This window comes from Odocoileus virginianus, chromosome X (genome assembly GCF_023699985.2).
Source record: "Odocoileus virginianus isolate 20LAN1187 ecotype Illinois chromosome X, Ovbor_1.2, whole genome shotgun sequence".
Taxonomy (NCBI): Eukaryota; Metazoa; Chordata; class Mammalia; order Artiodactyla; family Cervidae; genus Odocoileus; species Odocoileus virginianus.
Genome location: NC_069708.1, coordinates 21,107,547 through 21,123,933, shown reverse-complemented (window position 1 = coordinate 21,123,933; position 16,387 = coordinate 21,107,547). Strand labels below are relative to the sequence as shown.

At 43.1% G+C, this 16,387-nt stretch overlaps 1 protein-coding gene across 1 annotated transcript in view; it reads right to left on the bottom strand.

Annotated features, from left to right (window-relative positions):
* Positions 1-16,387, bottom strand: part of MSN (moesin) — a 71,651-nt gene that overhangs the window by 15,436 nt on the left and 39,828 nt on the right. The window contains exon 2 of the mRNA XM_020895155.2: positions 8,173-8,256. Coding sequence (XP_020750814.1) covers positions 8,173-8,256 — 84 coding nt within the window. The remainder of the gene's footprint in view (positions 1-8,172; positions 8,257-16,387) is intronic.

Sequence of the window (16,387 nt, the reverse complement as noted above, 5' to 3'; positions counted from 1 at the left end):
GTAGCTGAAGGGCCCCATGGTGTTCAGCTACTGGGCATTTTGGCTGAGCAGTGGGCAGGAAAGGAAAGACAGCCAGGAAAAGATAGACAGGGTCTGTTTTCCAGTCCCTGATATTAGCATGTAAATAGTTCTGGCTGGTGGCTCAACCCTAGCATGCCCACCACTGGGGATAGAGGTAATAAACCCATATCCTAATGAGGTCATGGTGGCGTCAGGGAGTCTTCTTTATATTTTCTTCTACTGGGGTGGGAGAGGGGATTTGAGGTGAAGAAATTTACCTGGAGTTAGAAACAGGTAGCAGGGACCCAGCATTGCTAATGTCTTTCCCTGTAGATGAATCATTATCTCCCCTTCAAAACACACATACATGTTCATGCACAAACACACACTGCACTGTATCCACAAAGTTTCTACTATGCATCCAAGGCCAGGCCAGACCCATAGTCACTCCCAGAGCTTATAATCTAGAGCTTCAGAAGCCTCAAGGAAAAAGTAGATCATGTTTATTAAGTACCTATTATGTGCCAGGTACCAAACACTGAACAATCATGGGATAGTTATTATCTCCATTTTATAAATGAGGAAAATAAGGCTTAGAGAGCAATCTGTCTAAAACCATAGAGTCTAGACTAGAATCCTAATTATATGACTCTAAAACCTATACCCTTTTTCTATCTCCTAAGGCAAAGGGTTCAAAGGAGCTTAGAAGCTCTGGGGTTCCCAAGTGACTAACTGCCTTGTCTCCTTTTTGGCCCAGATATCCCAGCCAGACAATGAACTTTGACTACCTCTGCATCTACATACAGCTCCTGACTTTCCCACTAGGTTCAGTCAACAGTCACTTTGGAGAGAAGCCATACTGCCAAGTCATTAACCTTCACTGCTCACCAGGGTGTTCATGATGATTACCCTCCCCTTTCATAGCTTGAATCAGGTATCAAGAAACCTGACTGGAAGTCTCAGTTCAGTCTCCCACTTGCTGTGTGATGTTAAGGCAATACATTTCCTTCTCTGGGCCTCAGTTACCTCATCCATCCAGCTTCCCCATTTACTATGAGTGGTATGGCTTAAATGACTTCTTTATGCTCTCAAGTTTTACCAATCTACTAATTAGGTTATTTGTAAACAACCAATAAATACAGCCCCATTTCCCACATACCTCTTGACAACTTGGGTAACTAGGAACATGCTTAGAAAAAAATAAATGAGGTAAGGTATACTATATGAGGAAAGATCAAGACTTCCAGGATTTGATGGAAAGGTGAGTCTCTGAGTCTAAGTCAATAGGCATTACCATCAGGTTTTAGATGGAGAATACAAAGTAGTCATATTGAAATGTGATAGTGACTTTTTGTTTTGCAGAGGATAAAGGGAGAGGTTATGGATAGGAAAGATTTTTTTAAGCGCCTCTTAAATCCTATATTTAAGATAGGGCCTAATTAAGGGTTTTCCACAAGGCTACAGAACATAGTGTGTACAGGTGCAATTGGTGTAAAGAAATAAGTTCCAAGAAACAATGCAGCCCCAGGATAGAAAAAGACCCACTGAAGATGTTGAAAATGGACCATTGGACCATTAGGACAGGATGCTAGGTCATGGCAGGGCAGACTGGGAACAGAACTAGTAGGGTAGCAACAGGCTTTTGCCTGTACCAACGGCCCAGGTGTAGAAACTCAAGAGACACCAGAATTAAAAGGAAGTGAGGCAGGCACAGTCTACACAGTCAGTTCCACAGGTCCCAGGGGTGAGTTCCTTAGCCTCTATTTACACCATGTTGTCTGCTTCACTAGTGGGATGATTAGGAGTATGATGAGAGGAGGGTCATGGGAGCTAAAATAATTCCAGGATCTAGAGTATCTCTGAGGATAAAGTAATAGCTAAAGTGATATCCAAAAAAAAAAGATATCAGGATCAGCAGGGCATTTTACTCTCTCTGAGCACTGCCTCTTCCCTATGAACACAAGGAAATCAGATGCATGTAAATGCTCTACTTCCTTAGACTGTAGGCTTGGAGAGAGAGAGATGTCTCTTAGCCTCCACTGAAGTACCAAAGTAAGGAAGTGAATGTGTTGGGTGAAGGAAATATGGTCTGAAGTCAGAACTGAGACTGAAAAAGAACAAAGGATAAAACAGATGACTCGGGACCCCAGGCTGTAAGGAAATCTCCAGTTACGGTCCACAGGGTGCTGGGAATCATTTGACCAGGCAACTCTTGGCCACATTTTCAAATCCTGAAATATGGAATGAGGCCAAGCTTAGCTTGCTTCAAGCTTTGCCTCCAGCTGAGAACTTACTTTAGAGGAAAGAGAAACCTCATTTTCTAGTGGGAAAGAGTATCTAGGTACCGGTTCCGGGAAAACATCTGTGGCTCCAATGAGCAGGTTCTTTACCATTCCACTTTGAGAAGTGGCTGCATCTCTAAGAAAAAAAAAAAAATTCTTTCTTTGCTCCCTTTGTTTTCAGACAGCAAGTTCATCTGGCCTGAGCTAGTATTTCTCAAAGCTGCCATGGAAGACATTTTTAAGCCACAGAAGATAATTAATGCATATCCCCAGGGGATGGGGGTGGGGTGGGGTTGGAAGTGTCAGAATACAAGGAGATGGTTGGCTGTAAGTCATTTCTTTCAAGCCTGAAGGTTAAATCTTAATCATTTGTGCAAAATTTACTGTTTACTCCTTAAATATCTATATTTTAATAATAAAATAGATATCTACAACTACAACTGATGCTCCAAGATACTAAAGCACATCCAGCCCACAGGTCTGTGAACCTCTTGGAACCTGGCACATTCACCTAGAGGGGGCTAGGACTTCAGTTTGCAAAACACTGGCTGTGGATGCTATTCAGCCACATAATACTAACCCCCCAAACATACAGGAGCATTACAGGATCCAAGCAGCATAAACTAGAAAACTGGGGTCCAGTGAGGGAAAGAGACTTGCCTCTCAGAAAATTGTCACTAATTACCAGGAGCATCGTAAGTAAGAAAGAACTCCTGTTTGCCTCTTTTTGCATGTGAAGGCTATTTATATCTGAGATCTGGAGAGGGCAGAGGAGATTAGGCCAATTCCAGAACCCAAAGCCCCCTCCCCATATCCTTCATGCATCTATCTGAATAAACTAGTGATATAATCAATCACTTCAGAAACCAAGAGCAGGATTGGGAAGCAAGGCTTGAGCCTTTAGTGCATGGGAAATTTTGTGCAAAACTGCACCAATGCCCAAATACCCGAGGACATTATAGGCTTGGCAGCAGCTGCATCAATCACCTACCTGAAAGCAATCAGTGCACAACTGGAAAGTTCCAGGAGGGGCTGTCACCATCTCTGCTTCTGTTACCCTACACTGACTGTGCCCAAGTGGCCACCTACTCTATAACACAGAGCACATTCATCTAGGGTTCTAAGTATAGGGACCAAACTTTGCTTTTAGAATGGAAACAGGCAAAGAAAGGGGAAGTCACAGAGGACACAGCTGATATAAGGTACTGGGAAAATTGCAAATGCTATGTGCCTTGATTCAAACCACTATACTATGTTCTAGCTATCTGACCTTAAACAGGTCTTTTCCTCTGTCCAAGCCTCAGTTCCTCATCTATAAGATGGAGATAGAACTATTACAATAACAGATATTAGGTATTTTATAAAATAAAAATGGAAAAAGAAGGATTGCTGTCTTCAGTGCAGAGTCTACAAATCCTAAGAACTTCACTGAGCCAGAAAAGCCTCTTGCTTTCATGGCTCCATTATCTCAACTCCCAGGGGAAATTCCACCCACTTATTTAGCTCTTAATAAGAACAAGCAACATTAGAATGCCTGCTATGCACCAGGCACTTTATTTATTCAAGGATTAAATGAGACTACAAAATCTCTAAAATTGTGTGATTACTATTTTACTGAGAAAAGTAAATTCCTAAGAGGCTAAATGAGCCATCCAAGGTCACACGGCTAAACAGCCAGAGAGAATTTGAACCTAAGGCTGACTCTAAATCCCATGCTTTATATACCACCTCTATGTACAACTTGAGTCTCAAGGATGTTTTTTCATTCAACGTGAGAGGAGAGTTGCATGTATTTTTCTCTGTTTCCAAAGGTGAGTAACTCCAAGTTCCTTAAGGACAGAGATGGTGTCTGATAGGTCTAGAGATCCTTCTCAAGACACAGTAGACCTTCAGTCAATACTGAATCAGTAAATGAATAGATGAATGAATGGATGGATGGATGCTCTGAGATTTCACCTCTTTTCCACAGCTCAAAACCTTAAGTGGAGGGCACAGAAGGCAGAGCAAGACTAGAGCTAGAGCTTAGAGACCATGGCTGAGGAGGAGACAAGTAGAGGGTTCTTAAAGTGGAACTTATGGCACCTAAGTAATCACAAGCCCTTGGAAGAACCTCAGGTTTTAGAAATGGGGTGAAGTGACAAAAATTGCTATAGAAAAATGTTCTCTCTCTCCTCCCTAGCTATTCTCACTCCTCCACACTCACAAGAGACAAAGGCAAGTGGGAAGAACTATGGGCCCCATTTCCCTTTCCCACCATGCCTTGGGCCTCTTCAAGCTATGGAGTCCCATTGTTGCCTGTTATTTATCACTGGTACCAAGGAGGGTGCTTCCTCTCCAGTCAGCTTCCTCTCTGGTCATCAGCCAGACAACTGCTGGATTCCAGGATGGCCCCAAAGTTTTTGTCAGTCCTTCCCAAGGAGTCCAGCTCCTTCCTCCTAGGTCCCTGATCTCCCTGAAAGAAGGTCAAGCATAATGGACTTCCTCCCTTATGTCTCATCAAGTTGAAGAGAGGGAAAAGATCACACACCCCAGTGGCCTGTGAACATGCACTTGTCTGAGGATTCCCATCCAGACTTGCCTTGGCCCTGAGAGTGCCAGATGCTCAATTCTGTGTCAGAGTTCAAATCTTTTTGTCCTGTACTTTTCACCTATGGGGTCCCAGCTCTGTTCCTTCTGACATCACAGAACATTATTGCCTCTTCCTTCCAATGATAGCCCCTCAGTGACCTCAAGACGGTGAATACATATCCTCTTGAGTCTTCTCTGAGCCAAACAGGCTCATTCACCCCAGAGTAGCACAGTAGGGAAAAGTATTATTTTATTTACAGTCAGAGCTATAATTTAAACCCCATATCACAATTTACTAACTATATAACCTAGAGTGTGTTCTTTTACTTCTTATAGGCAGGGTCACTGCAAGGTTTAAAACACCGAGCTAAAGTTAGTCCATAGTAGTAGGCACTCACTAAATGATTTTTCTCAAAATACTGATCTTCCTGGTTGGGAAATCATGAACTTTGCGGTTTCCTCCTTTTCCTCTCTCCAACCATACGAAAGATTCAAGTTTCTCAAGGGCTTTTCTGGGGAAGCAGTAGCTTTCAGAACTAGCACACCAATCCAGCCAAGGATCCCTACCATATGGGCTTCCCTCAGAACCACATCCACAGTACACAAACCAAACAAACACTAACAAAGAATTACCTGGCCTTGTGGTTTTTGAAGTTAATAAACTTCTTTGTTCAAGGATTTTTCTGCCCTACTCTCTAAATTATACCTTCCTCACCCTCCACAGTTACCCCATCCAATGCAAATGGACAAAGCCCCCAGTGTTGAAGGCAGGGGATAGTGTCATTTACTTGAGAGAGATTAAGCATAGAACCAGAGCTCTGGGAATGAGTCTGGGTAGAGATCAAGGGAACCTCTGGTTCCCAGCTGGACTATAAAATTCACATTGGCTCATACTCTCCTCTCTACAGCTGCTGCCCAGAATGATATTGCTGTCTGAAGAAAAGGGCCCAACAGCCTACATATGGAATGGACACCTTCTCCCTTTTGTCCCAGGGACAGTAAGAAGCCTATACAGGAAGAGTTGTCCCTGCTGTCAGGTAGCTCTGCCCTCCCCACTCCCTGGTATATGCCAACTGCAAATTATACTCAAGTGAAGCATTTCCCTCCTTTTTACAGAAAGGGGTCATCCAAAATCCAAATAGTGGGGTTAGAAATGGGAAAGAACAAATATGGAGTACAGAAATAAGTGCGATAAATTTCTGAGAGATAACCAGATTTGAGGTATCAGTTAGACACTGTAAAGATGGGGAAACTGAGGCCCAAAGAGGGTAAAGGTTTGTGTAAAGTATCAGGAGAGTTAGTGGTAGAGTCAGCCATAAGGCCCAAAATTTCTAACTTTCTATCTAGTGCCCTTTCTAGTTTACTAGGCTATCCCTTTATAGGCTTTCCAACATAAAACCTGCATGCAAAGGAAGAAGGCAAAGCCTTAATGTAATCAAAATGCAATGTCACATTCAAGATTAGCATTGTAATCACTTGTGAACTATATGAATGCTAGCACATTAATTGTAGTAAATGTGTGTTTAAATGTTCCTCTAATTTGTACTTTCTCAAATTAAATATCAATGACTACCTTTCAACATTTGATACAAAACAAACTCCAGAGAAGAAGCAAGTTCCAGCTAAATCCAAAGTTACATACGCTGAGGATCTTCAAGCCAATCTCTCAACTCTATCTGATTAATGAGACAAGAAGTGTCATGGTGTTTGAGAGCTATCATTTTTACATCTCTACTATATGCCAGATACTTCACATAACACTCAATTCTCTATATGCACTACATATCCTTTTGAATTTTACATATCCTTACAAGCCACTGGGTACCATGTGAGATACAAATAATAGACCCTATCATAATTTCACAAAAAGCCTGTGAGGTAGACATTAGATGCACTTTAGGGGCAGGGGCAGTGGCGGGGAGGAAATGAGACTACTAACCCAAAACCATTCAATAATTTTCCCAAGGCCTAGCTAAGAATATGAAGATTTTTGTTTCCTCATCTGTAAAATGGGGCCAATACTAATCCCCACACTCATAGGGCCTTGTGATACTCAAGTGATATTGTATACAAAATGCCTGACATAGTACCTGACATACAGTAAGCCCTGGACAAAATGTTAACTTTCATCTGTATTAGCCATAGACAGCAATTTTCCTACTCTACCACATGACATCAAGGAGACAGCCCAAACTGTCTCACATTTCTAGCCATACTTTCCTTCTTTTTACATAGAGATCTGAATGGAAAACAGCCCTGTACCATCCCCATCTCCATCCTCTCCCCTCACCAGTCAGAAGTATTCATAGTAATAGAATGGTCTTATCTGAATATAATCTCTTCCCTCCTTTCCCTTTCCAAGTATGGATAAGCTCTCAGACAGCAGAAGTACACAGAGAGCAAAGGAGAAAGGGAAGCAGGAGGGCATGGAAAATCCATTAAGGGGACATGTGGTCCCAACGCCCAGGACAATGGCAGACTCTCACCTTACCAGAGGCTGGTATGGAAATAGGAAAATGGCCTGTCTGGAGGGATTCCAGTCTCTGAAAATGAGAGCCCGATTTTTACTCCTGGAAGTCTGGTCACAGAAGGCACATTCCTTTGGCCCCTGGAGAGCCTTTGAATGCTGACAGATCCTATGGCCCCCACCTGGCTGCTATATAGCACATCCTTTCTGACAATGGTGATTCACAATGAAGGGACAGTCTTTGGATTGTAGATGGGGATGACTACTTCAGTATTATCTCCATGTCAGGATTATAGGAGCTGAGGTATCCTCTTATTGCATTCCTCACCCACTGTGGTATCTTAAGTCCCAATATTCCTTGAAGGAAATGTACATAGAGAACACTACTACAGGGAGAATATGTTGCTTTCCTTCTCCTGGGAAGAAAAACTAAGTGACAGAGGCCACTTTGTATAGTGACAAGAATGTGGGGTTCAAATTCCAGCCAGATACCAGCTGAGTGCAATAAAATTATTTAATTTCTGAGCCTCATCATTAAAACAGAGAAGAGATCACTTATATCTTTCAGAGTTGAGAGAAGGGCTCTGCTTGCTGACATTTTTAAAGTATCTAGCACAGTCATACCCCACTCACTTCTCTTTTCTCCCATGTTTAGCCCCAAGGATAGGACTGATCAGGGCCATCCAAGATATAGGCTGCCAGAGTTAAAATTTGCCTACTTCTTTAAGGCTGAGGTCAGCCTTTGTTTTGACCTCTCCTGGAGGAGTGAGTAGGAGGAGATTCCTCAAAGGTGGGCATTATAGTGGAAGCTATTGGGAGAAGTGGGAGGCTAAGAAGCAATAAGTCCTCCTTTACCTGGTCAAACAGCTGCTTGCCGGTGGTGTTGGGCTGGATGGCAAACTCCAGCTCAGCGTCCATGGTGGTCACACGCACATTGATCTAGGATGAGATCAAAGGAAATAAGTTAGTTGTTTGGCTCGATGCTCAACAGAGCCTGGGATAAGTCTCTGTCCAACTAGAGGAACTAAGGTGCAGGAACCTATGGAACTTAGATATTGGTGTGAAGGAAGGGAGACCGTTGAAACAAACAGTAACCTAGCCCTCTGCTCCCAACCAGTTTACTGAAGACAACCTCCCCCCACCCCCCACAACTACAAGGCAGTGCTTATAAAGGGGCAAACAAATGAATGCAAATAAACCTACTATCAAAAGGAAACAAATGTTGGCTATACTTCCAGGAAGTCTTCTCCACCTACATCAGCCAGTTCCAAGCCCACAGCATTCTCTCCCCACCTCTGATCTATAGCCTGGATTATCTACAGCACTGGTCTTCATAGAGGCAAGTTAAGGGCAGGATGAAGAACACTGGATTCCAAACCTAGCGCCATAACTAGCTTACTCTACAACCTTGAATAAATCTATCCCGTTATCCCGTTCCTGAGCCTTAGTTCCCTTCACCTGTGCAAGGGCAGGAGTGCGGGAGATGGAGTTTGTCAATTATACTAGGCAATCTCCAACAGCCATTTCAGTGCTGATGTCTATGGTTCTATATACTTGCATCGTTAACACTTCCTGTATTTATGTCTCATTGGTCTCTCAAGGCACAAGAGAGGAAAGGGCCCTCAACAGAGATAGGTGTGAGCAGGACAGAGCTGCTACCAAAGCCAAGTAAGCAGAGGGAAAAGGGACAGGGATAGGCCCAGATGGAAACACATAGTATTTTATAGGTACTAGAAAAATTACCCTCTACTCTTAGGAATATATAACCTAGCCAAAGTCAATGATAGCTGATATTTCATCAGTAGAGATAGGATTCTTTGGCTGAAAAGTTGGTAGCAGTGGTAATAGTATTAACAGCATCATTAAGCAGCAGCTTTCATGTATGAAGACTTACTACTCACTAAGCACTTTATATGTACTATCCCAATAATCATAATCATCCTGTGAAGCAGGATTATCTCCACCTTGAGCATGAAGACTTAGATATTTGTCTAAAGTTACATTGCTAGTAAGTGGGGAAGACAGGGTTTGAATTCAGATCTAAGTCCAAGTCTCACAATTTAAGCCAACATGTCAAACCTCTCTTACATCAAAGTGTAAAATGTCTCTATTAAAAGAAACCAAAGATTACGTTATTTGTTTATTTATTTTTTAACTGAAGGATAATTGCTTTACAGAATTTTGTTGTTTTCTGTCAAACCTCAACATGAATCAGCCATAGGTATACATATATCCCCTCCCTTTCAAACCTCCAAAGATTAAGTTTTTTAGTTGTTGGACATTTTGCTTAGGTAACCTATATGATATAGCCACATGATGGCTTGTTACATGGTCAAATAAAATATTCATAATGACTATTTCATGTCCACATAAAACATTAATATTAAGAAAGAGTAAGCAACAAGATTTCATGAGCTCAATTTTGTAAAAAGTATTCAAAGAGAGGTTATTGGAACCATACCCAAGTGTTAGTCAGTCTTGGTTTTTGGGTAGTGATCTTATGAATGCATTCTCCCTCCTTTAAATTAAAAAGAAAACTAATCTACATTTCTAGGATGCTCCCATATTACTTATTCTATTCGGGGGGAGTGGGGGGATAAAAGTAGAATTGTCAAAGATACAAATCCCCATGGAGTAGCTAAAATATTAAGCCTTATCAGTCTTTAATACCTATGGGCTTTTCCTGAGCATAGGGGTCAGTTAGTGGGGAAGAGGGGGCCAGACAGCAATTTTGCCAGCTAAACAATTCTGATGAGGACCAGGCCTGGGGAACAATTTTGTAAATAAATCTCACCAGGGAGCCAAGGAGGAAATCTATTTCAGGATTGACAATGGGACAGGAAAGGCCATGAAGGCAGGAACAAGTAAGGCAAGTACCCCAGTGGGAGAGAGCAGGCAAGATTAGCCATTGTGACTCAGTGTTACCTAGGCTCCCTGACAATCCAGGGACCTCCACAGAATAGACCCTCATAAGGTAGGGAGAATGAGGCCCAATGGACTAGAATTTGGCTTCAGTTCAGTTCAGTCAGTCAGTTGTGTCCAATTCTTTGCAACCCCATAAACCACGGCACGCCAAGTCTCCCTGTCCATCACCAACTCCCAGAGTCTACCCAAACCCATGTCCATTGAGTTGGTGATGCCATCCAACCATCTCATCCTCTGTCATCTCCTTCTCCTCCTGCCTTCAATCTTTCCCAACATCAGGGTCTTTTCAAATGAGTCAGCTCTTCGCATCAGGTGGCCAAAATATTGGAGTTTCAGCCTCAACATCAGTCCTTCCAATGAACACCCAGGATTGATTTCCTTTAGGATGGACTGGTTGGATCTCCTTGCAGTCCAAGGGACTCTCAAGAGTCTTCTCCAACACCACAGTTCAAAAGCATTAATTCTTCTGCACTCAGCTTTCTTTATAGTCCAACTCTCACATCCATACATCCACACTCTCACATCCATATTGGCTTCAATATCTAGCCTTAAATCACACTTGAGCTGAGTTAGGGGAGCCCTCAAAACACCAATGACTTGGCAGATAAGAAGAAGAAAAGGGACAATAGCCCTTTTAGTATACTGAGAAATTTCATTTTCACTTTGAGGCTTCTGTCTTAATTAGAGTTACCTCTCTAGTATCTAAGACTCAGTGGGTACTCACAAGATATTGGCTAAATGAACAGTACTAAGCAAGGAGATACAAGAGATAGATATAGCATAGTATACAGACTCAGAGGTGGGAACATTTTACATCTTGACTTTTTTGTGCCACTGACATTTCTGAGCAGTATGGTGAGGTCTATGGATTGCCTTCTCAGAAATTTGCAAATGCATGAAATAAAGTGGATACAAAGAGACCAATTATATTGAAATAGTTATCAAAATTTAATATGTACTTCTTCACTATTATATTATATAATTACCTAACATTGGGTCTTATTAGTTATTACTACTGTAATTTCAACTTTGTTTTCAGCATAAATGGTATTCTGAAAAATCTATAGTAACTAAACTGTAATGTAAAAGTATCTTAATTTCCAATGGTGACAAAGTCACAGGTACTGCCTTTTTTTGGCCTAAATTCATAACTGAAAGAAGGGTTAAATTTTAGTGAGAAGTCAGTGAAAACAAATATGTAAATTTTCCTCCATCCATCTTCATAGATCCTTCCCACTTCAAATTACACCCATGGATTTCATGGAGGCCCAAGGACTCAAGGTTAAGGAGCTTTCTATAAATTTATTTCAGTTTACCCAATATTAATGGAATACTATGTTTAGGGAACTATGGTTGCAGTAGAGCTGTAGAGCCAGTACACCAAGGTACTTACTTACTAACAGGAAAATTATAACATACAAGGGAAACCCTGAGAAGTACCATACCAGAACAGAAGAAACTTTTTTTGTGGAAATACAGAATCACAGTTCAAAGTGGTATTTGCAGGGTCTCTAAAGATAAGGATTTTGAAAAACGGAGTATATGGGAGTTTGGGGGAAGAGCACCCAAATGTCCCAGGTAAAGGAAGAGACACAATGCAATGGCCCAAAAGGAGACAGAGATGCAAGGATGCAGAGTTCCTCCAGGGTAAATGAGGCCTGCAAGGTGAAGAGTGGGCAAAGAGAACAGGAAGGAAGGCAGAAAGGAGTCATACCAATCTACCATCTTCAGGGGCTGGCCCATAACTCCAAATATTTAACTGAAATATTTGTTTATAAATGTTTCTTAAATAAATAAACTGGTAGAAAAGAATTCAGTCTGGGTTAGGAATAAGTATGTCAAAGAGGCTAGAACTGTTCATGCTTCCTGTATCATATACAGAGCATTGCCCCAGAACAAGAAAGAGCTCTCCTTCAATCTGAAGCTGTCCAGCTGAAACTAAACTGGAACCTATGTCTCCAGAATCCCTGCTCAGAGTTTCTGTCATTCCACTGTGGCTGCATCTCAAGGGAAAGCAGCCTGTGGTTCCCTGAACTTCACTGTGGAGACAAATAATCTTAGGTTTAAAAAATTAGGAAGAAAAGTAAACACAACACAAAGGGACTTCTATTCTTTCCACCACTCAACTCAGAATAAAATGTGAGTCTTGAAGACAGGGTCATGGGTCTGTGTTCTTTTGATTTTCAGTGTGTTGGTGGTAGGGGTAGCAAGGATAATAGCATGACCAGGGCTGAAGATGATAGGTATAGGGCAGGAGTGGTGATCAAAGAAAATCTCTCATTTTCCTTAACAGTAATCTGGGATCCAAATGTGTACAAGGAGCTGCAGGCCCAGATCCACTGCCACACAGGATGCTCACCCAAGTGGGCACCCACTGCCTTCCTTTTGGGCCTGGCCTCTTCAATGTCAGTGAAGAGATGAGGGTAGTCTAGTTTGAAAGGCAAAAACCTGAAAATAAAGCCTCCAAAGTCAGCAGAAAGTTCCCAGGCAGCCCCACAGCTCAGCGGGAACGAAGGAGCTGACCTGGGTAAAACAGCATTTCAAGATGTGGTCCCCAGCAAAGAACTAAAGCCTTGTCTAAGCCTGTCCTTGAAAAACATGTCTCTAGAAAACATTTAGGGTTTAAGGAACAAAAAGAGTTTGGATGTGGTGGGTGGGGGGGTGCCACTCATATACAGTAGCCCATCCATCCCTAGCCCAAGAACAACAAATCCACTGTTATTTATTGAAAAACGGAATACAGACAATTCCCAAGCAAGCCCTTCATTGGTCTATAGCCCATCTCAGTAGTCTGTCATCCAAAGCCCTCAACAAACTGGATCTCTCCTGTGTCCCCAGTTGGCTGGCCTAAAAAAGAAAATAACTACCTACTTCTGCCTTGACAGCAACAGCTGGGGAACTTTGCCTTCTAGACCTGGCCAACTTCAAATAAGGGACTCTCTCATTTCCTAGGGCCAAGAGTACCCAGATGAGCAGTAGCTGGGCCACAGAGAGGAGATAGGGGCAGAGTTTCCTCTCATTTGCCCCATGTTACTGAGCTACAATATGGCTCTTTACTGGAGAGGAATTTGGAGGATGGCTTCCCAGGTGGTGCAGTGGTAAAGAATCCGCCTACCAATGCAGGAGATGCAACAGACGTGGGTTCAATTCCTGGGTTGGGAAGATCCCCTGAAGGAGGAAATGGCAACCCACTCCAATATTCTTGCCTGGAAAATTCCATGGACAATGGAGCCTGGTGGGCTACAGTCCATGGGGTTGCAATGAGTCAAAACACAACTGAGCATGCACACAAGAGGACAAAGTAGAGACAGAGTCAAATAATCACAACTGACTTATCTGAACCATGGACCTATATGCCAGAAGGAACTGGCATTACCAGCCCCACATCATGAATAAGGAAACTGATGAGCAAAGAGGCAGGTAACATAAAGATGGAAATGAACAAACTATGTTAACAACAATGTGCCAAGCCCCTTCACTCAGTCTCACTTAACATCACTGAAACCACATTTACTCAGCCAGCAAGTGGTGAAGACAGACCTTCTGGACATTCCAGAGCACCATCCTTGGCTCCACCTACCTCTCTGGTCATGCTGATTTCACTGCTGACTTCAGACAATGCCTTGGCAACTATTTTGGCTAAGGCCCAAACACTCTGGTATAAGGGCACCTGGGCACATCAGGGAAGCATTACTTGGGAAGGCCCCCTTGCCAGGGCAGAGCCTGTGAGTCAGCCCAATTGGGTCTGAGTTCAGTGACGTCACCTCTCACCTGCCACCTCCCCATTCTTCAAAGGCCCAAGTCCTCTGGGCTTTCAGTGGCACTGCTGCTATGGAGAAGGCAAAGGTAAGTGCATAAGGGTGGCCAGAGGAAGGATGAGCCCTACTAGGGAAACACCAGAACTTTAGTCTCTTCCAAGGACAGAGGGCAGTCACTACATTGTCACTCAGACTGCCTTTCCCCATTATTTAGGCTCTGCTGCTAAGTGCTGCTAAGTCACTTCAGTCGTGTCCGACTGTGTGCAACCCCATAGACAGCAGCCCACCAAGCTCGCCCGATTCTGAGATTCTCCAGGCAAGAACACTGGAGTAGGTTGCCATTTCCTTCTCCAATGTGTGAAAGTGAGAAGTGAAAGTGAAGTCACCCAGTCGTGTCCGACTCTTCACAACCCCATGGACTGCAGCCCACCAGGCTCCTCTGCCCATGGGATTTTCCAGGCAAGAGTACTGGATTGGGGTGCCATTGCCTTCTCCTATTTAGGTTCTAGCATCCACCATTTCCTGCTGCCTGAACTAGAGCCAGAGCAGGGCATGGCCTGGTCTGTCTTGGCTCTTGAGATGACAGCACTGACTCAAGCAGCTGTTTTCCATAAGGGGTAAAACAAGGGTTGCTTTGAATCTCTGGCCTAGGAGGCATTCTCCGCCTCTCCCTTCCCCTCCTCCTCCTCCACTGACTCACTCACTTCCCAGCAACTCAGCCTCTTCCCGTGGACTTGTAAGTGGGACCTGGTACAGTTATCTGTTCTGACCTCTTCTTGCCCATTTCCAGACCCTTACTTAACACAGACAACAAGACCTGCCTAGGTTTAACCCTTCCTATGCCGTGCTTTTCCCCAGTAGGTTCTAGAAAGGAGACCACCTGGACCCCATGTACACCCATACCTTTAATGGGTCAGCAGTAATTCTTTAGTCACTCCAACTGCTGCAAAGGGCATGGGAGACAATGGTCCCCTTTAACTTGCTTTGACCCAGTAGCCTTCCCTAAGAATCACTTCAACTGGGAGACAAGGGTATATTGGAGCCTGGGTGTTACTTGCCCAGTTATATTTGGGGGAGTAACCTCAAACAAAACTAACCTTTGTTAATAATGAGAAAATAATTACATTGTCACTATGTGAGGAGAGCTCAGGAGAGACCAAAGCTAAAAAGGAGAGAAACAATCAGAAACCTTAGCAAGCTACAGCTTTCCCATTAATCCAGCCTTAATTGCACAGTCTTTTGCCTAACCTGAGCCTGAGGTAGAATCCCCCTCTGCCTCTCAACACATTAAGATCAGGAAGGAAACTAGCTCCTCACCATTTACACCTAACTCCAGGTGTAAATTTTTGTAAATTATTTTGTAAATTATTTTCAAAATCAGCTCAGCCAAACCATACCCCAGGAGCAAACACCACCCATTCCCCTACCCCCTACCCTAACTCATCTCTCCTCCTACGCACAGGGTTCTACCCCATAAGCTCCTTAGCATGGCCATTCCTCTTTAAATTTCCTCAAGATTTAAATCTACTCATCCTAGAACCTCATCTGGCTCCTTCAGAATAAACCCTTCTGAACTTCTCATCCCTATTCTCCAAGAGAATAAATAATCCAGAATCCCCAACTATCAGACCTGAAAGGAACCTCAAAGATCACTTGATTCAAATTCTACAATATACAGCTGGGGAAACTGAGGTCCAAGGAAGGGGAAGCATTGGCCTAGGGTCACACAGCTGCTGGAGAGTGTGAGAGCAAGGATTAAAAGCCTTGCTCTTGATCCACTGGCCATAATAAGCAATAGAAACACCCTAGCACTTAGAAAACAGTAGACAAATCAGGATGTTGAGCTGAAAAGACTATGTGGAGAAAAAAACGCTAAGCAGACACTGAATGGAAGTCTAGTTTATGACAGAGGGCAAGCCTAACTTTTAGGCTCTGATACATCCACCATCACTCATTCTAGGGAGACTAAACCTTTTATAACCACAAGGAAGGAAACTAAAAGGTCTCCTGTTTTAGGACAGTTTCTTTTTAAAACTTAAATAACAACTAATTGGGAAGGTCTCTGGCAGCAGATACAGCCAAGACCCAAGCTGGAGGTGGGGACAGAGCAGGGAGGTAAAGAGGGTGAAGACGGTACAGCAGGAAAAGAGGCAGGGAATTTGAGGAATGGATTTATATCCAGGTAGCCAAGAAAAACAGATTCTTCAATTCTCATGAAACTTTGAAGCTGCTGAATTAAAAGGAAAGAGGGCCTATCATTAATAAAATAAGTCTTTCACATGGATTAAGCCTCTCTCTGGGGCCACACCCAGCAGGGCTTCAGTCACTAGCATCAGTTTCCTGCTTGACCCAGCTTCCTGCCTACAAGTTTCACAAGAAGTATTTAT